Source organism: Scophthalmus maximus, chromosome 18, assembly GCF_022379125.1.
Source record: "Scophthalmus maximus strain ysfricsl-2021 chromosome 18, ASM2237912v1, whole genome shotgun sequence".
In the NCBI taxonomy this organism is placed as follows: Eukaryota; Metazoa; Chordata; class Actinopteri; order Pleuronectiformes; family Scophthalmidae; genus Scophthalmus; species Scophthalmus maximus.
Window position 1 is genome coordinate 20,137,097 of NC_061532.1, and position 26,275 is coordinate 20,163,371.

The window sequence follows — 26,275 nt, forward strand, 5'->3', positions numbered from 1 at the left end:
TCTTTTCATCCTTTATATTATTTTATCTCGGAGGAAACAAGGAAATCAACAAAACAAACGTAGTTTTTTACCTCGTGAAGAAAATTTTATTGTTTTTTTTATTTTTATAAATCAAGTACAAAAAAAAAGAGGTCGGTGTTTATTGATCGGCCTCCTGCAGCTGATTCCTTTGGAATCAAGTTTCCATCGTAAAGTTCGTCTTCAAGTAACTCGTCACATTTAATCATCGGCATATAAAGATCAATAAACACGCTTTGTGACAGAGTGACGTCCCTGTGACCTACAGAACAACAAACACAAAGATCCTGAAACTTCATCAAAGATCATTTCTCATCATTATTTTGACTTTCTTGAATTAACAAGGAAAATAAAGTAAAGAATATTTTTCAAAAAATTAATAAACCTCATCCCGTCCCGGATCTTTGTTTCCACATAAGCAGATAAAGACGATGATTCATGTTCAGTGTTGTTCTTGAGTCGTCGTCTGTCACAAAAAAGTTATTTCACCTTTATATACAGTGTTACCAAGGAGACAAACATCATCGTCGGTGACATCACGGCGTGGGCGGGACCTGTCAGACGGTGGGGCTGAGGGCGTCGTGCAGCCGCTGGACGGCGACTTCCACCATCTCCCTGAGGGTCTCGTCCTCTGAGCAGGTCACAGACTGCAGGTCAGAGGTCAGAGGTCAACGTCCATCTCTCATGACATCACTTGTCCATTTGCCGAACAAATGATACATCTCATACAAACGATTACCGTTTCAAATGAGAAATAAAATCGAAAAAATTAATAAATTAAAAAGCAGGGAATTAGAAAAATATGGAGGCAAATTAAAACAAATATCAATGTGGCTCATATTTCCTAATCGTATGCCTCGCTGGGTCAGAGGTCAGATGAACTCACCCTGGTCTCCGGGTCGACGAGCGCCGTGACCCCGTCCACCGTCACACTCAGAGTTTTACCGTCTTTGAAGTTCACGCAGTCGTCCCCGAACATGTCGCTGCAGCAGACAACACATCTCAACTGTCACATGCCCTTATTGTGAAAATCCATCTTCGTTACACTTCCTTCACTTCTCAGGAAAAACTAACCCACTCACTTTTTTTTCTGACAGAAACACAAAGATTTTCTTGGAAAAATTTGAAAATAATAAAAAAAAGACACTATTTTAAGTAAGAGTGAAATTAGCCAAAGGGTGTGTTTGTTTTACGATGTGAGGACTGCGCGGTGGGCGGGGCTTCAGACAGCACCACGGGTGTACTCACTGTAGCATGAGCTCCAGTCGCTCCACAAACACGTCAGCGTCGAATGTTTCCCTCTTGGAGTCGAGAACTGAAAACAGACAAACCGTCGTTAAAACACTCAAGTCTGCGTACCTGTGACAACGAGCCGTCGGCGTCGCCTCTACTCACACTTCTGGGCGTTGGGGTTGGACTGGACCTCCAGCACCACGGTGGTGACGGCGTCGGCGTACATGTCGTTGAGCGGGTTGGCGATCCACTGAGAGCAGAACAGAACAAAGTCGTTACAAACTGACATTATGATCATGACGATGTTTGAAATCTGATTTTATTTCTTTTTCTCTTCAACATAGCCCTGAAGCGGTCGTGCTGCCTTCAGGGACCAGAGGTGGTGAGTTTGAGTGTCTGACCTCCAGCGTCACCATCCCGGCCTCGTGGACAAGAGTGATGCTCTTAAAGATCCGGACGGTGATTTTCTCAGCTCCTTCCACCTGCTCCACGTCTCCTGGGAGTACAACACACACACATCAACAGGAAGTACAACACACACGTACACAGATACGTCAGGTGAGTTGAGGTGCGGCGAACTCACCTGCGAGGCTGCGCAGCTGGCTGACCAGCAGGGAGATGGGTCCGGTGTACGGGACGGCCTGAGTCTGAGTCACTGTGCTCATACACAGATCTGTGTAATCTGAACCAGGAAACACAAGAACAGTCAAAAAAACCACACACACACACACACACACACACACACACACACACACACACACACACACACACACACACACACACACACACACACACACACACACACACACACACACACACACACACACACACACACACACACACACACACACACACACACACACACACACACACACACACACACACAGTTACTGACTGGAGAGGTCGGAGGGCGTCAGGATATGATAGTTGAAGTTTCTCTTGACGAGGATGCCGGAGACCCTCTGACCCTGAGCGCACTTCCTGTCTGCCAGAGAGCCCATCACCTGTGGCGGCAGCAGCAGAGCATGCTGGGAGTTAGACACAGCTGCACCACACACACAAACACAAGTTGAAGGATTGAGTTTGTGCGGATGAACCTTGGCCAGTTTCTCTCCTCTGAAGTTGAGCGTGACGGCCTCTGTGTTCCGCGGGTTGTGGACCTCGATGTGGACCTCGTCGTTGTCCTCGTACTCACGGATCAGCGCCGCCTTCAGACGGGCCATCTCGTTCTGCTCGCCGTGGACCAGGATCTGCAGACGGCGTGTTTACAGTCAGCAGGGCTGTTACCACAGTAATACCAGATAATATGTATTTACATTTTTTTTAAGTCATTACCACGTGCGGAGGTTTGAGCGCCCGGATGAACTCGCTGGTCTGCTGGTAGTCAGTGTGAGCGGAGAAGGAGATGTAGTCGACCGACATCTTCAGAGGAAGTTTCTGACCCGACATGGTGTTGATCTCATCAGGCTCCGTCATGATGTGCTGCAACACACACACACACACACACACACACACACACACACACACACACATCAGTGTGATGCACACATTGGCCCGATGCTCGCTGGGTGGGCGTGGTCAAAGCGTCCCACCTTGGCGAGCGTTCCCTCCACGCAGTACCCGGCGATGATGACTCCGTTGCGCTTGTCGGTGCACCAGCTCTCGAACAGTTCTCTGGACAGGCCGCTCTGCATCATGCCGGGAGACGCCATCACCACGCTGGGGCCGATGTCGTCGAAGTGGTCCATGCTCTGAGGGGCGGACAGACAGACAGACGGGTCGGTGTGACGGAACGGCGACGGGACGGCGAGCGGCGGCCCCGCCCACTCACCTTCAGGTTGCTGATGTGCTTGAAGACAAAGGGGTTGTTGACGTTGATGGCCTTGCGGATCTTGTCGTTCATGGCGTTGATGTAGGTCTGGTACACGGCCATGCACTTCCTGGCCAGGGAGGAGGCGTAGTAGATGGGGATGTCGTGCAGCTCCGGGTGGTTCTGCCAGTACTCGTCTGGGTCCAGCAGCAGCGCCACGTTCAAACAGAAAGACCAGAACTCGTCATCATTTCTCTCAGGAGTTAAACTAACAGTTGTTTGTCAACCATGATTAAAAAGGAAGAAGAAGAAGGTGGCGGGGGGGTCATTGGGTCTCACCCAGGATGAGCAGCAGCTCTTGGGCTCGACCCAGAGCGAACACGGGGATCAGACAGCGGCCCTCCCTGTTCACAATGTCGTGGACCGTGTTACAGAACCGAGCCTCTCGCTCCTCACGCTTCTCGTGGATGTGAGTCCCATAGGTCGACTCCTGACACACACACACACACACACACACACACACACACACACACACACACACACACACACACACACACACACACACACACACACACACACACACACACACACACACACACACACACACACACACACACACACACACACACACGTCAAGGTTCATACGAAATTTTTGAATAAAGTTGAAACCTGATTTGTTCTGCAGCTTCACTCACCGTGATGAGGATGTCTGGTTTCACACTGGGAATCTCCGCTGCCATCAGATGTCTGTCCTCCTGACGGGAGAAGTCCCCTGTGTACAACAACTACACACACACACACACACACACACACACACACACACACACACACACACACACACACACACACACACACACACACACACACACACACACACACACACACACACACACACACACACACACACACACACACACACACACACACACACACACACGTGTCAGTTCATCTAAACGCCGGACGCGTTGGTTGGACTCGTGTCTTCGGGCGACCGGCGCTCGTTACCTTGACCCCGGCGATCTCGATCATGAACATGGCGGCCCCCAGGACGTGACCCGCGTGGTAACACCAGAACTTGATGCCGGCCACTTCCTTCACCTCGTGGAAGTTGATGGTCTCGATCTTCTCCATGCTCTCCTCCAGGTCCGTCTCCGTGTAGAGCATGTCATCCGCTGAGATGTTACTGTAACACACACACAGTCACTCATCATGATGTAAACTGAGCAGCGATGTGACGACGACGAGGTGGGACTGTTCGTGACATGGAGTGTCAGCGACGCTTCGCCTGATGAGAACCAATCAGAGAAGAGCATCGTCACTCACAAACTAAAACACACGGCAGTTTGTTCTTCAGCAGCGTTTCCACGTCACCTGACTTTGACATAGTCCGACAGCAGCCAGCGGTAGATGGCCTTGGTGGCGTGAGTCATGAAGGTTCGTCCCTTGAAGCTCGTCTTCTGCAGGAACCAGGGCAGAGCGCCGCAGTGGTCCAGGTGGAAACTGGGATCAACAAGAACAGTTCAGAGGGTGTGTATGTCTCTGTGTGTGTGTGTGTGTGTGTGTGTGTATGTCTCTCTGTGTGTGTGTGTGTGTGTGTGTGTGTATGTCTCTCTGTGTGTGTGTGTGTGTGTGTGTGTGTGTGTGTGTATGTGTCTGTGTGTGTGTGTGTGTGTATGTCTCTCTGTGTGTGTCTGTGTGTGTGTGTGTGTGTGTGTGTGTCTCTGTGTGTGTGTGTGTGTGTGTGTGTGTGTATGTCTCTCTGTGTGTGTGTGTGTGTGTGTGTGTGTATGTCTCTCTGTGTGTGTGTGTGTGTGTGTGTGTGTGTGTGTGTGTGTATGTGTCTGTGTGTGTGTGTGTGTATGTGTCTGTGTGTATGTCTCTCTGTGTGTGTCTGTGTGTGTGTGTGTGTGTGTGTGTGTGTCTCTGTGTGTGTGTGTGTCTGTGTGTGTGTGTGTGTGTGTGTGTGTGTGTGTGTGTGTGTGTATGTGTGTGTGTGTGTATTTCTCTCTGTGTGTGTGTGTGTGTGTGTGTGTCTGTGTGTGTGTGTGTGTGTGTGTGTGTCTCTGTGTGTGTGTGTGTGTGTGTATGTGTCTGTGTGTGTGTGTGTGCGTGTGTATACTCACTGGCTGATGAGCAGCAGGTCGATCTCAGCAGGGTCGATCAGGTCGATGTACGGCAGAGCGTCCATTCCCTCCAGGCCAGGATGGATCCCACAGTCCAACTACACACACACACACACACACACACACACACACACACACACACACACACACACACACACACACACACACACACACACACACACACACACACACACACACACACACACACACGTTATATCACCATGAAGATCTCTCACACACACTGAGTGTAGCGTTGACGTGATGAGCGTTGTTACCATGATCTTTCGTCCCTTGAACTCCAGGATGATGCAGGAGCGTCCCACTTCCTGTCCGGCTCCTCTGCACACAGACACAGTGACGTCATGGTCATCATCATCATCATCATCATCACTTGTCTGTCCAACAACTCACTCACTCACATCCGGACGTTAAAGAGAGAAACAACAACACAACACACTCATCAGAACAAACAACATCCGGTCCTGAAGGTTCCGGTCCACCGCTGTAGAAACAACTTGTTGTGCACGAGGCGGGTTCGGACTCACAGCGGCCGGATGAGCAGCTGGTCGCTCTCCTCCGCCGGGACCGTCGCGTCCGGTTTACGTTTCGCCGCCATGTTGTTCTTCGACGAACCCGACGAGCAGTGAAAGAATCGATCAACTCTTCGTCAACATCACAGACGCTCTGCGTGAGGATGGCGCTCGCAGTCACTTCCGGTCCGTGCGGTAAATCTTCCCCGTGTTTCTGATATCGCTTACAGACATTTGGTTCCGCCCCTCTGACCTGAGGTGAAGTTAAATACAATGAAACTTCACCACTGAAACAAAAAGTCACAAACATCTAATCAATAGCGAGTAAAATATTAAAATGATGACGTCACCATGAATGATTCGATCCTGAGTCTGAAGTTGTATTTTAATTTTACTCTTAAATAAAAATAAAGAAAAGTCCTGAAGGTGTTGAAGTAATCAGAGTGTGTGTGTGTGTGTGTGTGTGTGTGTTTTACGGGAGGGGGTTCATATCTGCATGTTCTAAATAAGTTTTTATTGTTATAATAAATATGATCATTGTTGTCATCATGAGGCCAAATGTGTCTGAAACACAGACTCAGACTCAAATAAGTGAAATGTCCAAAAGAAGATGATTTATGAGATTATTCCAGTTTCAGTTTGGCTTCAAATTAAAATGAATAAATAAAATTCATCGTGTGCGTCGGACTCGACTGAACTTGCTGCTTCAGACCATCGGCACTAAAGAAAAAAACAGCGTCTGGTTTTCTGTTTCATATCAGTTTTAATGTAATAAACAAGGCATGTGAGGACGTCTCCATGGAAACGGAGAAAATGAGAAGAAGTGACAGTAAAAGGGAGAAGGGAGGAAAGTTTTTTATCATATAAAATGAAAAATAAGGAAAAGTCACAAAAACACATCAACAGTAAAATGTCTTTGGTTTTTAATGAGACAGTTTGTTATAAGATCAAAGAATCAAACTTCTCTAATAAACAGGAAGCTCCACATTATGTTTCTATAAGAGCCTCCACTGTCCGCATACGTTTGGCCACACTGCGTTTCCATGGGGATAAATATTCAAATGAATTTAATACTTTCTGCTGCATCAAAAATAAATCCAGGAAGATTTTCTTGGGAAACTTTGAGATTTCCACAAGAATTTAAAACAAAGTTCTTTGAGCTTGAAAAGAAGAAGAAAAACAACAACAACAACATGGTTCCCTCGGGCTTCAGCGCTCGTCTGAGAGCAAACGTTTGGACCAAAGTGTCAGACGGAAGAAAGCGTCGTTCGGGTCCTTGACGACGACCCGGAGTCTTTGTCCGGTCTGTGTCTGTCCGTCAGCCGGACGCCGCGACTCGTCCGTCACTCGGAGATGAAGTGGACGAAGGTCACAGGAAACGCTCCCTGTCTGGTCGGATCCGCCTCGACGTGTCCGACCTGAGTCAGAGCAGAACAAACAAACACACATCAGCTCACGAACATTTTGGATTTATCTCATCGACATCGTCACAATGTTACAGACAATTCCTGGCTTCGCCCCCTTTGTGACTCTGACTCACCCACCACTCGCTGTCCTCCTCCCCCTCCACCACGATCACCTCCCCCTCACTGAAGGTCAACTCGTCTGGATTATCAGCTGAACAGTTGTAGATGGCCTTCACTCTCTGAGGCTTCAGCTTCTACACGCACACACACACACACACACACACACACACACACACACACAGACAGGTCGGAACAAGCTACACTGATCACACTCAGTCAGAGTTCACGTGCGACACCGGAGCAGACTGGATTGTTTGGGTCGAGTGTTTTAGCAGAGCTCCCCTAAGCGTTGACCTCTGACCCCCGTCGTGCGGTTGACGAGGACTTACGGAGAAAGTGGTTCTGGGTTTGGGTGTCGGAGGAGCCGGAGTCTGGGGGGATCTGGACTGAGAACCTGCAGAGAGAAACAGACAAGGTCAGAACTCCAGCGCCGTGAGCCTATGCGAGTGTGTGTGTGTGTGTGTGTGTGTGTGTGTGTACCTCGTCTTTCCACAGACCAGGTCCTGACAGGAGGTCTCTGTGGTGGTTGTTTAACTGATCTGAAATCAATAAAAATCAAATAAACTCAAAAAATCTGCACTTTGTAACCAGTACAGACCAGTACAAAGAAGTACAGACCAGTACAGACCAGTACAAAGAAGTACAGACCAGTACAGACCAGTACAAAGAAGTACAGACCAGTACAGACCAGTACAGACCAGTACAAAGAAGTACAGACCAGTACACACCAGTACACTCTAGTACAGACCAGTTCAGACCACTACGTACCCGGTGGGTGATTTGGGGGATTTGGGGGATTTGGGTCCTAGTTGTTCTAGTGGTCCTAGTGGTCCTAGTGGTTCTAGTGGTCCTGGTGGTCCTAGTGGTTCTAGTGGTCCTGGTGGTCCTAGTGGTCCTAGAGGTCCTGGTGCTCTGCTGGTCTTGTGGCTGGGGACAGGAGGGGGGAGAGGTGGAGCTTTGTAGTGGGGGGGTGGTGGTACGGAGGGAGGTGACGGGACTGCTGGCACTGGGGGGGAGAGTTTCAGTGCTGGTGGAGGAGGCAGAAGGGGGAGGGGGGTGTTCCGAGCCGACACGGTCTTGGTCTGCAACAGACTGGACTTCCTGTACACTGGAGGAGGGGGGGGAGGGGGAGGAACTGCTGGGAGCACTGGAGGAGAAGGGGGAGGAATTAGTGTAACACAAAGAGACAAACCAGCACAGAGCCACAGCTGAGGAGGAGGCCACACCCACCGTACACGGAGGAGTTCCTCTCAGGGGCCGGGGGGTTCGGGGGGTCTGATGACGACCGCTGTCTGTCCACTTTTTCAATTGCAACAGGTTTACTGGGACCGGATCCTGCAGGGAGACCGAACGTCAGTTTGTCCCAACACACAGGCCCTGAAGGCTACACACGACCCCCCCCCCCCCCCCCCCCCCCCCCCAACCCCCCACGACCTCTGACCTCTGTGGGGTCCTCTGGGCGGCAGCGGGGGTGTCGACCCCGACGGCAGCAGGTTGAGGTCCAGCATGGTGCCGTAGGTCTCGTTGCTGATTATGGTGCTGGGCACCGGAGGCCTTTTGTGTTTGTCCCGCACAAGGGAGGCGGCGTCCCGGGCCAACGCCGCCAGGTTGGGCTGCGTGGGGCCAGCGCCCGGCACGAAGCAGCTGACTGGACGTTCCTCGCGGCGGTTCGGGATGGGCTGCGCAGAAAAGTGGGGTTTGGTTACACATCCCGAACATTTCCAACACGTGAACTGACTTCGGGGTCGCTCACCTTGTCCTCCATCTCGTCCTCGCTCTCGTCCAGGTCCTCGTTCTGGAGACGCCACTCGTACTCCACGTGGACATGGACGTTAAACTTCCCAGTCTGAGCCTGAGTGAGCTGAAGGTGGAAGGAACATAGTAGAACATGTCACATACGTGTGGATTCCAAACAGAACCAAACAGAACCTGGACGCCACACAGTGGCGCAAACTCTATCTCGCCATGTTACAGAAAGTGAAAATCAATTCCTAAAATGTAACGACTTCTTGCTTGTGTCAGGCTCCACCCCTCCACAAAAGGTCACGGAGATCTGTTCAGTAGTTTTTGCATAAACCTTCTTAGAATCACTGATGAAAACACAACCTCCTTGGCGGAAGTAATGAGCGATGGGGTCGTTTCTCACCAGCTCTTCACACTGAATGTGTCGCAGACGTTTGGCGATGTCCAGTGGCGTCTCTCCGGCTTCGTTCACTGGGGAGACAAATAAACCACAGTTTAGAAAAGAAGACTTTAATTAAGCAAATGACTGTTAGCATATCGGTCCTTCCTTAGCATTCTGTTTAATATGGAGAGTCTGTGTGCCTCAGTAAGAGAGTCTGTAGGATTCATCCACTGGGGATCATGAATGACTGATTATTTACTTTAACACATCATGTTGTTCGCAACATTATTCCAAGAAGCTGAGTCTGGGGGAAAGATTCCCATCAGCCTCAAAGTCTCAAGAGATTGTGAAAAATGTAATCCAGTCGTAGCACTGGCACCTGATCCAGCCACTGGATGTTTGTGAGTGAACAGACGGAAGGTTTGTGGTCTTACCGGTGGACACGGAGGCTTTTCCTCTAAGCAGCAGTTTGAGACACTCGCTGTTGTCGGTCAGGCAGCAGTAATGCAGCGCTGTGCTTCCTCTGCTCGTCTGCTTGTCCAGGTTCCCGCTGAAACACACGTGTGAGCGGGTGAAAGGGTCAGACCAGAGGCCGCGAACAAAGATGGACGACGTGATGGCTCCTCTATACTGAAGCCAAATCCTCCTGATCGCCCCCTGGTGACTGGCTGCAGTACAGCTCATAAGCCCCACCCCCTCCATGTCATGTGAGGTCGTTCTTATCACTGATGTTTGTTCCCGTGTTCATGTTTCTGATCACTTTGCTTCTCATCAGTATTCGATGATATAAAAGCGGCTGAGAAGTCACGGTTAAAAGCTGAAACTGACCACGGCTCCACTGCACCATCACTACTGCAACGGCTCTGACTCCACATGACGTCACAGGCACAAGATGGCGGCTCATATTTCAGCTTCATTTTTATACAACGAGAGGAAGAAGATTCGTCCATCAGTTTGCACAAGAAGGCTAAACTAGCTAACCTATCTAAACTAGCTTACCTCAACCAGGTAAAGGAGAGCGCCCCGCCCCCCTGAGAGAGAAGCTACTTCCAGGCACCATGAGGGAGACATGTTGAGTTTACGTTTTCTTTCTTCAATTCTCACCCTACGACAAAAATCTAAAGAGAAGAACTTCCTCTTGTTCAGGTCCGTGCGACCGACCTGCTCTTGTTTACAGTTTGGTCAGGAAGTCGTCCACCTGACTGACGATGTGCAGCAGTTACCTGTTCTGAGCCAGGAAGTCCACGATGTGGAGGGAGTTTCTGTCCACCATGCGGACCGCCAGGTGGAGCACCGTCTCGCCAGGTTCCTGACAGGAACAAACAGACCTTCAGAGTGAATCTCGTCACACAGTGTGACCATGTGTTGACGGTTACATGACTGTAAATCTCTGTTGTCGTACGTGTTCGTTGGGCTGCGGGACGGCCTCCATCAGGTCCACCCCCTCAGCGTAGACCTGGATCAGAGACAGGATGTCTCTGTTCCTGACGGCCTCGTATAAAGCCTGCAGCCTGGACGCAGCGTCGGCACAAAGCCGCCGAGCAAAGCGCTTCTCTGTGTACTTGGCTGTGATGTAGTCCTTCCTCGCCTGCCTGACAACCACCAGAGCACAGAGAGAGGCGGAGTTAGTGCGTCACCATTTAATCCCCGTTTGATTTCCTTCCTCTCAGCCCATCACTCACATGTCACTGCTCGGATCGGGTTTGAAAACGTCCTGCGCCGACAGATCTGCCTCCATGATCTCGTTGAAACTGGCATTTCCCACATTCTTCGCCAACTAAAACACACCACAGAGTGGATTCATCAGTGCCGCTGCTTCGAGAATAAAGTCGTGAGGTCACGAGAAATAAAATCACAGTATCTGATAATGACAAAGTTGTGATATTTCAAAGATGACTTCAAAAATAACTGAGAAAGAAAATATGATGTGATGACAAAGAGCATTACAAGAAAAAAGCTTCAAGAACAAAATTCAGATAATTCCATCCATCCTCTGGGGAACATGAATTAGACTCACCAGCAGCTCGGATGTTCCCAGGACGTCCAGGTCCAGACTCTGGATCCTGGAGTAGTGGACCCCCATCTCCCTGTGGATCCCCGAGCACTCGATGCAGATCAACACCCCGAGGTTGGTGGACAGCCAGGTGGGACCTGCGGGACGAGGTGGGGGGAGGGGACAAGCAGTATTAGCAGTATTGCCAGTAGCATTAGCAGCATTTGCAGTGATATTAGTAGTATTAGCAGAATAAGCAGAAGCATTAACAGTATTCACGATATTAGCAGTTTAAGTAGCATTAGCATTAGCAGTATTGCCAGAAGCAGTAGCAGTATTAGCCGCGATAATGGTAATATTAGCAGTATTAGCAGTAGTCTTAGTAATATTAGCAGTAGTGGTTGTAGTATTAGCAGCAGCATTAGCATTATTTGCAGCAGCATTAGCAGCATAAGCAGTATTAGCAGTAGCATTAGCATCAGCATTATTAGCAGTAGCAGTAGCAGCAGCAGTACAGACCGTCTGCTCCACAGTCGCAGCAGCCGTCGTTGCCGCTCATCCTCTTCACCTCCACCACGATGGCCTTGGTCAGCTCCTGGACGATGTTGTTCTCTCCTTCGTCCTGATCTCCTTCGAAGGCCTTGTTCAGAGCCTCCTCCTTACTGTTCTGGAGCACCGACACCCAGCTGGACAAAAACGGACACGAGCGTCAGACGTCAGACACTGAACATCACTGAACATCACTGAACATCACTGAACATCACTGAACATCACACACTGAACATCACACACTGAACATCACACACTAAACATCACTGAACATCACTGAACATCACACACCGAACATCTCACACTGAACATCACACACTGAACATCACTGAACATCACACACTAAACATCACTGAACATCACTGAACATCACACACCGAACATCTCACACTGAACATCACACACCGAACATCTCACACTGAACATCACACACTGAACATCACACACTGAACATCACACACTGAACATCACAGACTGAACATCACACACTAAACATCACACACTAAACATCACACACTGAACATCACACTGAACATCACTGAACATCACACACTGAACATCACACACTGAACATCACACACTGAACATCACACTGAACATCACACTGAACATCACACACTGAACATCACACACTGAACATCACACACTGAACATCACACACTGAACATCACACACTGAACATCACACTGAACATCACTGAACATCACACACTAAACATCACACACTAAACATCACACACTGAACATCACACACTGAACATCACACACTGAACATCACACTGAACATCACTGAACATCACACACTAAACATCACACACTGAACATCACACACTGAACATCACTGAACATCACTGAACATCACACACTGAACATCACACACTGAACATCACACTGAACATCACTGAACATCACACACTGAACATCACACTGAACATCACTGAACATCACTGAACATCACACACTAAACATCACACACTGAACATCACACACTGAACATCACTGAACATCTCACACTGAACATCACACACTGAACATCACACACTGAACATCACACTGAACATCTCACACTGAACATCACACACTGAACATCACACACTGAACATCACTGAACATCTCACACTGAACATCACACACTGAACATCACACACTGAACATCACACACTGAACATCACACTGAACATCTCACACTGAACATCACACACTGAACATCACACTGAACATCTCACACTGAACATCACACACTGAACATCACACACTGAACATCACACACTAAACATCACTGAACATCTCACACTGAACATCTCACACTGAACATCACACACTGAACATCACTGAACATCTCACACTGAACATCACACACTAAACATCACACACTGAACATCACTGAACATCACTGAACATCACTGAACATCACACACTGAACATCACACACTAAACATCACACACTGAACATCACTGAACATCACTGAACATCACTGAACATCTCACACTGAACATCTCACACTGAACATCACACACTAAACATCACACACTGAACATCACTGAACATCACTGAACATCACACACTGAACATCACACACTGAACATCACACTGAACATCACTGAACATCACACACTGAACATCACACTGAACATCACTGAACATCACTGAACATCACACACTGAACATCACACACTGAACATCACACTGAACATCACTGAACATCACACACTGAACATCACACTGAACATCACACTGAACATCACTGAACATCACACACTAAACATCACACACTGAACATCACACACTGAACATCACTGAACATCACTGAACATCACACACTGAACATCACACACTGAACATCACACTGAACATCACTGAACATCACACACTGAACATCACACTGAACATCACTGAACATCACTGAACATCACACACTAAACATCACACACTGAACATCACACACTGAACATCTCACACTGAACATCACAGACTGAACATCACAGACTGAACATCACACACTAAACATCACTGAACATCTCACACTGAACATCTCACACTGAACATCACACACTGAACATCACTGAACATCACTGAACATCACTGAACATCTCACACTGAACATCACACACTGAACATCACACACTGAACATCACACACTAAACATCACTGAACATCTCACACTGAACATCTCACACTGAACATCACACACTGAACATCACTGAACATCACACACCGAACATCTCACACTGAACATCACACACTGAACATCACACACTGAACATCACACACTGAACATCACACACTGAACATCACACACTGAACATCACACACTGAACATCACAGACTGAACATCTCACACTGAACATCACTGAACATCACTGAACATCACTGAACATCACACACCGAACATCACACACTGAACATCACTGAACATCACACACCGAACATCTCACACTGAACATCTCACACTGAACATCACACACTGAACATCACACACTGAACATCACACACTGAACATCACACACTGAACATCTCACACTGAACATCACAGACTGAACATCACAGACTGAACATCTCACACTGAACATCACTGAACATCACTGAACATCACTGAACATCACTGAACATCACTGAACATCACTGAACATCACTGAACATCACTGAACATCACTGAACACCACGGGCTGAAGCCGCTCGTCCAACCCGCCGCTACTTACACCTGACACTCAGCTTCGTCCTCGGCCTGGAAGTGATAAGTTCTGTCATCTGAGGGAGGGAGACAGGAGACAAGGTGTCACATCAATCAGACAGACAGGCAGGCAGACAGACAGACAGACATGTGGAGCAGGGTGTGTCTGCAGCATACGTGAGAACAGGTCGAAGCTCTTCTTCTCATCGGGGTTCCTCTTCACCTGGCAGGTGAGCAGGTTGAGTTTGGCTGGAGGTCTGTTAGCCTGCGAGACGAGGAGCAGGGAGACAGGTGAGGAGGACAGCAGTGAGTGTCCACAGACAGACAGACAACAGACAACAGACAGAAAGACAACAGAGAGACAACAGAAAGATGACAGACAACAGACAGAAAGACAACAGAGAGACAACAGACAGATGACAGACAACAGAAAGAAAGACAGACAAACAGACAATAGACAGACAACAGACAGAAAGACAACAGAGAGACAACAGACAGGCAACAGACAACAGACAGAAAGACAACGGAGAGACAACAGACAGACAACAGACAACAGACAGAAAGACAACAGAGAGACAACAGACAGATGACAGTCAACAGACAGAAAGACAGACAAACAGACAATAGACAGACAACAGACAACAGACAACAGACAGACAGACAACAGACAAACAGACAACAGACAACAGACAACAGAAAGACAGACAACAGACAGACAGACAACAGACAGACAACAGAAAGACAGACAACAGACAGACAAAAGACAACAGACAGACAACAGACAGACAGTCAGAGATACAGACAACAGACAGACAACAGACAGACAGACAGCAGACAGACAGACAACAGACAAACAGTCAGAGAGACAGACAACAGACAGACAAAAGACAGACAGACAACAGACAGACAGACAGAGAGACATTCTTAAACTCAGGCTAATACAAAAATCCGTCATTGGGATTAACACTGAAGAGGTCAAAGGTCAAAGGCCCATGAGTCTTTTTCCTGTTAGTTAAATAAAGTTCTATTATAATAAAGTTAAATAAAAAAATTAAAAAAGAAGAACCACTGGTGCTTTTATTCTGAAACACCCGGCTCGTCTCAAACAGGAAGTGAAGCTTCTGGTGAGATAGGCCGGCGTTCCATCAGAACCTCAGAACTCGGAATTGCGACCTCGACGTCCAGGTTCAGAATACACAAGGACACGTTCCCGCAGCACGTAGAAGCTCAAAACTAAAACGTAGAAGCTGAAGCTGAGACGAGGCTGAAATAACAGCTCAGTCCCAGAAATAACAAAGAAACTGACGATGGCATTGTGACTCCACCCCCCACGTTTAAACCAAAGCTCATTCTCTTCCCACCCTTGTCTCCTTCATCCTTTTCCTTATGCTCCTCCTCCTCCTCTTTCTCTTCCTCTGCTGCTCGCTCTGTCCTGATTGGATGTTTGACTCTTCATTTAAAAACTTCAAAACAAAAAGACAGAAGGAACAAAAAGAACAAAAAGACGGGGAAACAAACAATAAGTAGCTAAATTTAAAAAAAGAAAGACTTTTTGTAACTTTTGTAAAATTGTACATGCAGGCAGGAGGGGCTGGAGCTCGGCATGCAGGAGGACCAATGGGAGGAGAGGACCAATGGGAGGAGAGGACCAATGGAAGGAGAAGACCTGCCGTCTTACCGTGCCGTGGCAGATGGTCAGGAATCCGTTCCGCACCGAGCACTTCCTCTTCTGCCACACCTTCCTCAGCCTGACGAGGAGAGTTCACATACGTTTGAATAAGAACATACCCTCCTCCTCCTCCTCTCCTGAAGGATTCTGGGACGTGGCGTTCACTCACCCTTCACTTCTCTTGTACAGGACTCCGGAGCACTCGGTGCCGTGGGCCTTGTTCCCCTGCAGCTGGTGGAGGCTGTAACCTGCGCTCGGCTTCGCCTGAGAGTCCTGTGAAGACAGGGACACAACACCAATGTTAACCTTCATGTTTGTAGTCCTGGCCACGCCCCCTGGAGGCGGCTTTCCTCAAACAGACCACATCCTCTTCTCTTCTCGTTTGCTGTGATGATGCGACCGGAGAAGTGCTGAGGAGAAGGAAATCTTACAACATCATCCGTCCACGACCAAGAATACTGACCGACTCTCGTGGTCAGCAGGTTTCCAGATGTTTTTCTTCAGGCAGGAGAAGGGGAGGGGCCAACATGGCCTCCGCTCGGCTCCGCCCTCAGCAAAACGTGTTAACTAAACCGTCCAAACCTTGAAGTTTTAAGTCAATGGGTTTAAGTTAAAAATTAAAATTTCAAATAAAAAATTCATCTCATCTCATCTCATCTTCAACCGCTTATCCGTGGTCGGGTGGCGGGAATAAAAAATTAAGAAATTAAATTATGTTAAATTTGTTGTTGCTAAGAAATCAATAAGTCTGGACTTAAAAATCCTATTTCCCAGAAATGTCTGCGATTTCTCAACTCCACAAGGTCTTTTCATCCAAGAAGCAGATGTTTTCTCACACAGCTGTTTCCCACCTCTTTCTGCTCCGACTGCAGCGAAGCCTTCAGGACGTCCCGCAGCTGACTCAGCTGTTTCCTCTCTCCATCCTGAGTCTGTTTGATCTGAAGGACACGGGAGAGACGGATGTCAAAGTGGCATCTCCACACTGTGAAACAACTCCATGACAAGTAAAGGTAGAAGGTCGAAGTTCTCCAGATCCTTTAGGGTGTTTTAGTTTTCGATGGGAAGGTTCTGGAGGTTCTCTGGTTTGTTTAGAAGCTTTAAGTGGTAAAAGAGTTTGGTTTCACAAGATTTTAGTCGCTGTTAAGAAAGTTCTAGAGATCCTGTAGGAGGTTGTAGAGGTCAGTGAGAAGGTTCTAGAGATCCTGTAGGAGGTTGTAGAGGTCAGTGAGAAGGTTCTAGAGATCCTGTAGGAGGTTGTAGAGGTCAGTGAGAAGGTTCTAGAGATCCTGTAGGAGGTTGTAGAGGTCAGTGAGAAGGTTCTAGAGATCCTGTAGGAGTTTCTAAGGGTTGCTCAGATGTTCTAATGATCATTGGGAAGGTTCTACATGTAGTTTTGACGGTCAATGACAAAGTTCGAAAGGTGATTTTAGAAGTTGAGGGGGTTGTTAGGACTTTGTGAGGAGGTTTGTCTTTTGGAGTCAAGTTCAGGTCAAGAGGTTCCAGTCGTCCTTTCGGAGGTTTCTAGCATTTAGAGGCTCAATGAGGATGTTCTACAGCTCCTTTCAGGGCGTTGAGGGATGACTGTGGAGGTTCTATGAGACAACTCAGGGCCTTTAGGGGAGTTTGGGGTTAAACAACAATGGGATTGTGTTAGACAATGTTCACCACCAGGGGAACGACTGTCTGAAGGAACCTATTACGTTATAGGAAAAACATTATTCTACCGGTTCCTCACGATGGTCTGTGTTCTCGCTGCATTGTTCTAAATGCCCCTGCAGGCATCTCGATGCCCTCACTCACCATCGTCAGGTCAGTCGCCAGTTTCTCTACGGAGGGTTTCAGACTCTCCACAGCTTTCAGTCCGTCCTGGAAAAAACTGAGTGCAGACGCAAGAAACACTTCAGTTTTGCTCCAAAATAAATTATCACTTTTTTTATCCTGCGCAAAAAGACCAATAACAAACAAGTAATCAATAAAACCCCTCAAAAATCTCTAAATGTGCTATAAATCTTATCGCTGAAGGAAAATTAAAGTGTGTGAAGAACAATAATGTGGAATTAACTGATGGCATGTTTTTCTGACGTGATTCTCCATTTTTCATCATTTCATCATCGGTACGTGTTTGTCTCTACATCCTGTTTGACCATCGGTGTGTTTCCGACTCGCTGCTTCTGTCTGAACGTGTGATGCTGCGACGTACTTGCACTGAGCCTGGAAATACTTGATGAGGTTCTGGAGGAAGTCGACGCCTTTCTTCACTTTGATCTCGTTCACTTTGAGGAGATACTGCGGAGAGAATTCATCACTTCCTGTCACTCCAGTCTTATTAATCAACCAAAAGTACATTTCACAGAATAATGAGAAACTTATATTGAGCAACTTATTATTTCAAGAAAGTTTCTCAATATTGTGACTTAAATCATAATGTTGACAGAAATGGGCTTCCGTACAAAAACAGAAATAAAGGTTTTTATTTTATCCAAGAAAATAATTAAAATAATCATTTAAAAAAAGGCTCTGTATTGAAAAATTTTGGCCACTCTGGGCCTCCATAGATTCCACCAAACTTTGTGAAACTCCCTAAATTCTTTCATCGACACATAATGTCTGACTGTTGTGTGATGAAACAGAAGCAGAAGAAGAATCTGGTGACCTCTGACCTCCGCACATCCTCACCTCACACATCTGCAGCTGGAAGAGTCGTCGCTCCTTCTCCATCTCCTCTGCGATTTCTCCTCCGCTGAACTCCGTCCGGATCATCCCGTGCTGCTTGGCGTGTTCCCTCTTCTCCTTCTCCAGCTTCGCCCTGCGGAGGTCAGAGGTCGGGTTAAAACTCACGCCGCTCGCCGTTCGATTCCTCTGAAACGCGAACGTGCCGCTCTGAGCATCAGGACGTAGACAATGTTCACGTGAAGAAGAGATTTCCTTTTGCTCACAGTTTGGTCTCGTAATCCTTCCAGGCTTTGTCGAACGGCTTCTTCAGATCCTGCAGGAGGCGGAGACGTCACGTGATTAGTGCTGAGCTACGACCAATCACATCGCAGCAACAAACAGCGTCAGAGTAGACTTTGACCCGTGAGTCAGTCGGGAAACATGTCGAGGTGATAAGACCGAGCGACCTGGGTTTTTATTTGACTTTAGAGCCGAAGAATATTCTTTATACGACTAAAGAACAATTATTTATTTCAAGTTTGAAGCACATAATTCTTAATATACGGTCACAAAAACAAATAAATATGAATATAAATAGAGATATAATCTTGTGATGGAGGAACGAACCCCTTTCACGCCCTTCAAGTCGCCCTTCAACAAACTGTCCAGAGGGAAACTGATGATGTTGTTCATGTTCTGCAGCTGTGAACAGAGAAGGTCAGAGGTCAAACCCCTGACGTCAGATGACATCACAGATGACATCACAGATGACCCGCTCCCCGTCCAGTCCTCACCAGGTTCTTGAAGAGCGCCGACAGCTCTTTGGTGAAGACGGTGAAGCGGAGGAAGGCGGAGCCGACCTCGCCGTCCTCCCTGCGGACGCAGTTGTCCCCGAACTTGTCCAGCGACTGGACGTACTGGTCCTCGTTGTCCACGTGAGCTGAAACACACAGGAAGTCCGTCCCACATTCAACCTCCGCTCATTTCTATTGGTTCGTTCAAACCTCAAACCAAATCATCTGTTTATCTCGTCTCTGCCTTTGGTGTCATTATTCTTAATATACACAATATATAGATTATATAATATATTGTGTCCTTGAAATATTATTTATTATTTATTTGTATTTTTTATTTATTTTAAACAAATGGTTCTGATTCTGATTCCATCAATAAAAAGAAATTAAATATCTGAACTGGACACATTCATGCTCAGGTATTTATGAATCCACTGAAACTAGAGAAACTACTTTAATACTTCTCAAATCTGTTTCTCTCAGAGAGAAGACAGATTTTCTGTTCTGGTTCAATCTGCCCGGACTGGACTCGTCTCGCTCCCTGTGCATGCTGGGACAGGAGATCGGCATTCTGGGAATGTTTGGAGGCGAGTCTCCGCCCGCCTGAACACACGGATCGTTCTCCGGTGGTGTATTCCACAAAACTCTGAGTCTGTTGCCCTGAGAGGGAAACTTAAACTAGAGGTCAGTTCAATATGATCTCAGAGTTTCATATCGCGGATGTTCTCCGACCAGAGCAGAGTCTCTTCATCGACAGATGATTAAAACCATATTCTTCACCCGTCTGCACTATATTCTTGTTCCATTTTCAGCCACAACAGTTGTTTGTGTCCACGTGGGATTGAAACCTGAATTAAAAGAAGAATTAAAAACATTGCAACGCCGCTGAGGTTGAAGTGAATTGACTCGTCGACTCGTCTTTCTCACGACGGGCACGAAGTCGTATCTTCGCCCTTGATGATGAGACGCAGCAGGACCTTGTGTTCTCTCCTCGGTTGCCATGGTGACTGGTAGTATCTGAGCTCCGTTGACGATGTGTTTTGATAGCGGTCGTAACCCGAGCGTGAAAACTCTGGGTGAACGAACTCCAAACAGAAAACTGTTTGTTAAAGTTGCTTTCTGGAACATTTACACGACTCTCACACTTTCATGTGGACGCGACGATCAGTCCGATAATCGATCAGCTGATCCGTTCATTGAAAAGCTCCTGAACAGATTTACAGTAAACTTGGTGGAAGGATGAAACATGGATGAAGAAAGAATCTGGACAAAAGGGGCGGGGCCAGGAATGTTTTTTACTGATTTACAGAATAATTCATGAAAACCATCAGACACATTCACTGATTCTGTGACGAGAGATGGTTTGATGATCGGACAGGAAGTGGATCGGACAGGAAGTGGATCGGACAGGAAGTAGGTTCGGACAGGAAGTGGATCGGACAGGAAGTGCGTTCGGCGTCACTCACCCTGACCGGACGTGCTGATGGCCTTCACCGACTTCTTGATCTTGTGCAGAACCGATCGATCCAGGTCCAGAGCCTGAGGAGGACAAACAGGGTCAATGCTCCGGAACCAGGGACCAAAGACCCGGGCCCCTCCCCTCCTCGCTCCTCTCACAATAAACTTGTTTTGAACAGTTGATGGAATATTATGTAAAAACAGTTTTTTAAATGTCTCAGAATTTTACATTTTGGACTTTTTTCCTCTGTGATGCGTTCAAAGACACTCTGACCGCGTGGTGATCAGGAAGTCAGAATCAAACGTGTTAACACAGAGTGACCTCTGACCTTTCTACGTAAAGTTCCTGTTTTGTTTCACCCTCGGTGACGGAAGTGAAACGAGCTCCGAGGCGACGACATGACGAGGAACCTGATGCTGAAAGTTCAACTGACGCAAACAGGAAAATATTTCAGCCATAATTGTTTCAAAAAGACGATGGCAGAAATGGATCATGGGTAAATGTGACATGGTATCAATGTGACAGACGGTGCAGGAGCTCCGCTCCGCTCACCAACTCGTCCGGCAGGTTTTTAAACTCTGGAACTTATTTTGAATCTTGAATCTTTCAATGTTCGCAGGCGTCAACAACGTATCGTCTCATTTACATATTCAAGAAGATATGTAAATGAAGCGTCGTCATCAAAACCTGATGACAAAGAGATGTAACTCAGGTTTGATATTTTACAGTTTAATCAGAAACTTTAATATAAATAATTGCAAAAAACACAAATACGACCAAATATACAGAACTAGAAAGAAGTAAATACAATTTTTAAAAATAAAATATGAACATGTACGCTCATCTTTTCTGCTTTGTTTCTTCTGTAAAACAATTTTCATACATGCAAACATACGCTGACACAGATTCATATCAGACGATGTCATGAAGCTCCTGCTTCAACATCCGCTCAGGACAGACGACGGGCGACGTGATCTGGGTCACGGGTTCAGGACGACGAGTCATCACGACGTTCAGGACTTTGTGTGTTTAATATGAAAACAACGAGAGTCTCCACGTGTCTGAGCAGGACGTGTGATTGGTCGGCGGGAAACTTCAATGTTTTACTGCCGATGGACGAGTGGAGACAAGACCGACGCAAAGACCACACTGAACACCTGAGGGGGGCGGGGTCAGAGGGGTGGGGCTACAGGGGTCGTGTTGGGACTCGATCAGTCGGGTGAGGCGCCGCCATCGCCCCAGGGAAGACACATCCCAGCATGCAACAGGAGGGGGAAGACACAGACGGCTGTCCTGACTTGTGTGATGAAGCTTTGATCTGGTTTATACGAACTGATCCTTTACTATACATCAATAATTTTCCTGTTCGTCATATATAACTGATCCTTTACGACCTGTCCGTCATATATAACTGATCCTTTACGACCTGTTCGTCATATATAACTGATCCTTTACGACCTGTTCCTCATATATAACTGGTCCTTTACGACCTGTTCGTCATATATAACTGGTACTTTACGACCTGTTCGTCATATATAACTGGTACTTTACGACCTGTTCGTCATATATAACTGATCCTTTACGACCTGTTCCTCATATATAACTGGTACTTTACGACCTGTTCGTCATATATAACTGATCCTTTACGACCTGTTCCTCATATATAACTGATCCTTTACGACCTGTTCCTCATATATAACTGGTCCTTTTTGACCTGTTCGTCATATATAACTGATCCTTTACGACCTGTTCCTCATATATAACTGATCCTTTACGACCTGTTCCTCATATATAACTGATCCTTTACGACCTGTTCCTCATATATAACTGATCCTTTACGACCTGTTCGTCATATATAACTGATCCTTTACGACCTGTTCCTCATATATAACTGATCCTTTACGACCTGTTCCTCATATATAACTGGTCCTTTTTGACCTGTTCCTCATATATAACTGATCCTCTACGACCTGTTCGTCATATATAACTGGTACTTTACGACCTGTTCCTCATATATAACTGGTCCTCTACGACCTGTTCCTCATATATAACTGGTCCTTTACGACCTGTTCGTCATATATAATTGATCCTTTACGACCTGTTCCTCATATATAACTGGTACTTTACGACCTGTTCCTCATATATAACTGATCCTTTACGACCTGTTCGTCATATATAACTGATCCTTTACGACCTGTTCCTCATATATAACTGGTCCTTTACGACCTGTTCGTCATATATAACTGGTCCTTTACGACCTGTTCGTCATATATAACTGGTCCTTTACGACCTGTTCCTCATATATAACTGATCCTTTACGACCTGTTCCTCATATATAACTGGTCCTTTACGACCTGTTCCTCATATATAACTGGTCCTTTACGACCTGTTCGTCATATATAACTGGTCCTTTACGACCTGTTCGTCATATATAACTGGTCCTTTACGACCTGTTCCTCATATATAACTGGTCCTTTACGACCTGTTAGTCATATATAACTGGTACTTTACGACCTGTTCGTCATGTATAACTGATCCTTTACGACCTGTTCGTCATATATAACTGATCCTTTACGACCTGTTCGTCATATATAACTGGTCCTTTACGACCTGTTCGTCATATATAACTAATCCTTTACGACCTGTTCGTCATATATAACTAATCCTTTACGACCTGTTCGTCATATATAACTGGTCCTTTACGACCTGTTAGTCATATATAACTGGTCCTTTACGACCTGTTCCTCATATATAACTGGTACTTTACGACCTGTTCGTCATATATAACTGGTCCTTTACGACCTGTTCGTCATATATAACTAATCCTTTACGACCTGTTCGTCATATATAACTGGTCCTTTACGAACTGTTCGTCATATATAACTAATCCTTTACGACCTGTTCCTCATATATAACTGATCCTTTACGACCTGTTCGTCATATATAACTGATCCTTTACGACCTGTTCGTCATATATAACTGGTCCTTTACGACCTGTTCGTCATATATAACTGGTCCTTTACGACCTGTTCCTCATATATAACTGATCCTTTACGACCTGTTCCTCATATATAACTGATCCTTTACGACCTGTTCCTCATATATAACTGATCCTTTACGACCTGTTCCTCATATATCATTGATCCTCTACGACCTGTTCCTCATATATAACTGATCCTTTACGACCTGTTCCTCATATATAACTGATCCTCTACGACCTGTTCCTCATATATAACCGGTCCTTTACGACCTGTTCCTCATATATAACCGGTCCTTTACGACCTGTTCGTCATATATAACTAATCCTTTACGACCTGTTCGTCATATATAACTGGTCCTTTACGACCTGTTCCTCATATATAACTGGTCCTTTACGACCTGTTCCTCATATATAATTGATCCTTTACGACCTGTTCCTCATATATAACTGATCCTTTACGACCTGTTCCTCATATATAATTGATCCTTTACGACCTGTTCCTCATATATAACTTCACTCATATAGTGAAGCATAATATTTATAAATCAAACCACTGTAGATGCAGAAAAAGACTTTCATTACTTATACAAATATATGTGAAGTATCTGTATTGATAGGAGTTTGGATTAAAACATGGTCCGATGTGTCAGTCGAGCAGCGTCGGACACAAAAACGCTTCAGGTGATGAATCATTGATACTTCATACGTTGTTTTTTTTCATTCAGATACATTTTTTTCACATTCACGTTCGTGCTCACTCGACGTCGTTGTGCAGCATCAGACGTGAAGAACAAGTCACAGTTCCACTGGTTCTAGTGGAACCTTGAAAACCTTGACAACTTCCTGGAACCTGCTCCAGGACCTGGAAAGTGTCTCCAAAACAACAAGTCCTGGAAAACACATGACGGAGCCTCTGAGCCTCTGTGAGGAGCGGGAGTCAGGGTTTTCCGACCTCTGACCTCACTGACCTCTGACCCTCAGATCAGCTGCTGTTGCCAAACACTAACTGATCGTCGTTGCAACACAGAGCGAGAAGAGGAAGTTGCCTCTCACTTCCTCTTGTGACCGAAACACGAGAAAAGATTTTAATTCTTTATTCCTTACTGTTATCGACAGGTCGTGTGTGTGTGTTAGTGTGAGTGAGTGTGTGTGTGTGTGTGTTAGTGTGAGTGAGTGTGTGTGTGTGTGTGTTAGTGTGAGTGAGTGTGTGTGAGTGAGTGTGTGTGTGTGTAAGTGTGTGTGTGTGTGTGTGTGTGTGTTAGTGTGAGTGAGTGTGTGTGTGTGTGTATGTGTGTGTGTGTGTGTGTGTGTGTGTGTGTAAGTGTGAGTGAGTGTGTGTAAGTGTGTGTGTGTGTGTTTGTTAGTGTGCGTGAGTGTGTGTGTGTGTGTGTGTGTGTGTGTGTGTGTTAGTGTGAGTGAGTGTGTGTGTGTGTGTGTGTGTGTGTGTGTGTGTGTAAGTGTGTATGTGTGTGTGTGTGTGTGTTAGTGTGAGTGTGTGTGTGTTAGTGTGAGTGAGTGTGTGTGTGTGTGTTTGCGTGTGTTAGTGTGAGTGAGTGTGTGTGTGTGTGTGTGTGTGTGTGTGTGTGTGTGTGTGTGTGTGTGTAAATGAGTGAGTGAGTGAGTGAGTGAGTGTGTGTGTGTGTGTGTGTGTAAATGAGTGAGTGAGTGAGTGAGTGAGTGTGTGTGTGTGTGTGTGTGTGTGTGTGTGTGTGTGTGTGTGTGTGCGTGTGTGTGTGTGCGTGTGTGTGTGTGTGTGTGTGCTGACCTCCTCCAGCGCAGACACCGTGTTCCTGCAGTGGGACATCCGGGTGGAGAAGCTGGAGGTGGTCGGAGCCTTGTAGTCCTCATTGGTCTCTGATATAAAGTCCGTGACGCGGATCAGCTCCGGCATCGTGACGTGAGCAACCGAGTCCGAGTCCGAGTCCGAGTCCGAGCCGCACCTGGACCTTGTGACCCGCGGCTGCGCAGCGAGTCTCGTCCGCTCCTCGTCTGCTGCACCTGAGGAAGCGACGCCGGAGGGCGGGGACAGGGGGGGGGGGTATATTCCAGGCCACGCCCCTATACTGTATGGAGGACTACGAGTGTCATGGTGATGGTAATAAAGCACTGATTGAAACCTGTACTCTTATATTCATGTTGTCAG

General features: G+C 46.7%; 2 protein-coding genes and 1 long non-coding RNA gene across 3 annotated transcripts; 1 reads left to right on the plus strand and 2 right to left on the minus strand.

Moving 5' to 3' along the window:
* Positions 1-60: 60 nt before the first annotated feature.
* On the minus strand, positions 61-5,915 carry cpsf3 (cleavage and polyadenylation specific factor 3). The gene is made up of 18 exons (XM_035617253.2): positions 5,730-5,915; positions 5,460-5,523; positions 5,185-5,282; positions 4,433-4,561; positions 4,067-4,244; positions 3,757-3,846; positions 3,401-3,551; positions 3,083-3,258; positions 2,844-3,002; positions 2,587-2,733; positions 2,349-2,501; positions 2,147-2,255; positions 1,835-1,933; positions 1,653-1,747; positions 1,414-1,501; positions 1,267-1,333; positions 905-1,001; positions 61-665 (listed from the first exon to the last, which is right to left on the minus strand). Exons 1-18 carry the CDS (start codon positions 5,798-5,800, stop codon positions 576-578), a joined length of 2,061 nt encoding a protein of 686 aa, XP_035473146.1. The 5' UTR covers positions 5,801-5,915; the 3' UTR covers positions 61-575.
* A 700-nt stretch (positions 5,916-6,615) lies between these two features.
* asap2b (ArfGAP with SH3 domain, ankyrin repeat and PH domain 2b) lies at positions 6,616-26,153 on the minus strand. The gene is made up of 28 exons (XM_035617238.2): positions 25,898-26,153; positions 21,160-21,232; positions 19,694-19,839; positions 19,527-19,601; positions 19,184-19,233; positions 18,924-19,053; positions 18,448-18,533; positions 18,048-18,123; positions 17,099-17,185; positions 16,417-16,520; positions 16,257-16,326; positions 14,756-14,843; positions 14,607-14,655; positions 11,878-12,044; positions 11,383-11,516; positions 11,048-11,142; positions 10,768-10,957; positions 10,589-10,674; positions 9,800-9,915; positions 9,387-9,454; positions 8,994-9,101; positions 8,682-8,919; positions 8,471-8,575; positions 8,009-8,387; positions 7,721-7,779; positions 7,570-7,634; positions 7,255-7,374; positions 6,616-7,132 (listed from the first exon to the last, which is right to left on the minus strand). The coding sequence occupies exons 1-28, from the start codon at positions 26,021-26,023 to the stop codon at positions 7,058-7,060; spliced, it is 3,165 nt and encodes a 1,054-aa protein (XP_035473131.2). The 5' UTR covers positions 26,024-26,153; the 3' UTR covers positions 6,616-7,057.
* Positions 19,219-20,691, plus strand: LOC118290016. Its single transcript, XR_007030082.1, has 4 exons — positions 19,219-19,348; positions 19,602-19,891; positions 20,177-20,377; positions 20,506-20,691. It is a non-coding gene; the product is annotated as an uncharacterized LOC118290016 (long non-coding RNA).
* Positions 26,154-26,275: the final 122 nt, after the last annotated feature.

Coding starts and splice junctions, on each gene's coding strand:
- cpsf3 (XM_035617253.2), bottom strand. CDS start 5,800: ATGGCGGCGAAACGTAAACCGGACGCGACGGTCCCGGCGGAGGAGAGC. Junction 4,245..4,432: donor TCGGACTATGTCAAAGTCAG/GTGACGTGGAAA, acceptor TGTGTGTTACAG/TAACATCTCAGCGGATGACA. Junction 1,334..1,413: donor CAACCCCAACGCCCAGAAGT/GTGAGTAGAGGC, acceptor GTCTGTTTTCAG/TTCTCGACTCCAAGAGGGAA.
- asap2b (XM_035617238.2), bottom strand. CDS start 26,023: ATGCCGGAGCTGATCCGCGTCACGGACTTTATATCAGAGACCAATGAG. Junction 18,534..18,923: donor TCCAGCTGCAGATGTGTGAG/GTGAGGATGTGC, acceptor TTCTCTCCGCAG/TATCTCCTCAAAGTGAACGA. Junction 7,635..7,720: donor CTGGTCTGTGGAAAGACGAG/GTACACACACAC, acceptor TTCTCTCTGCAG/GTTCTCAGTCCAGATCCCCC.